At 43.9% G+C, this 553-nt stretch overlaps 1 protein-coding gene across 1 annotated transcript in view; it reads left to right on the forward strand.

Annotated features, from left to right (window-relative positions):
- The window catches only part of LOC107548275 (A disintegrin and metalloproteinase with thrombospondin motifs 13-like), a 21,342-nt gene that overhangs the window by 15,063 nt on the left and 5,726 nt on the right, over nt 1-553 (forward strand). The window contains exons 20-22 of the mRNA XM_016228905.1: nt 134-233; nt 307-436; nt 522-553. The exon at nt 522-553 is cut by the window's right edge and continues 139 nt beyond it. Coding sequence (XP_016084391.1) covers nt 134-233; nt 307-436; nt 522-553 — 262 coding nt within the window. The remainder of the gene's footprint in view (nt 1-133; nt 234-306; nt 437-521) is intronic.

The raw sequence follows: 553 nt of genomic DNA on the forward strand, positions 1-553 counted from the left end.
CTTCACCAGCTAATTACTCTTTAATGGTGATGCTACAGAGCTACCACAAAAACAGAAGTTCAGAGAAAAACTTGTTTCTCTGAAACATAAGGTCTATTTGTGATCTGTTCAAAAATGTCTTCTCAATACCCAGCTGATCCGTACAGACACCCACGTAATGCCCCGCTCCAGTATGGTTCCAGTTTATGTTTGGAGTCCTGTGATTGGCCAGTGCTCAAAGACCTGTGGGAATGGTAAGTGCGAAATGCTGAAATTATGGCCAACACTCATTTGTGACTCTGTGCATAATTTTGCATGCTTACGCAGGATCTCAGCAGGTTTGGTTCTCCTGTGTGGATCACCAATCACGTCTAGAAGTCCCAGAGTTCCTTTGTGATCGTACCAATAAACCAGAGATGTACACCCAGCCCTGTAGCCTATCAATATGTCCTGCTACGTAAGCATTGCTTAAACTCTACTTTCGGTTTCTAGACATACTTCTATAGATTTACACGTGATGAGCATGGTGTCTTCTTTATCAGGTGGCGCTACATACAGGGCCCGTGCAGTGTGT

Source organism: Sinocyclocheilus grahami, unplaced genomic scaffold, assembly GCF_001515645.1.
Source record: "Sinocyclocheilus grahami isolate Dianchi unplaced genomic scaffold, SAMN03320097.WGS_v1.1 scaffold345.1, whole genome shotgun sequence".
In the NCBI taxonomy this organism is placed as follows: Eukaryota; Metazoa; Chordata; class Actinopteri; order Cypriniformes; family Cyprinidae; genus Sinocyclocheilus; species Sinocyclocheilus grahami.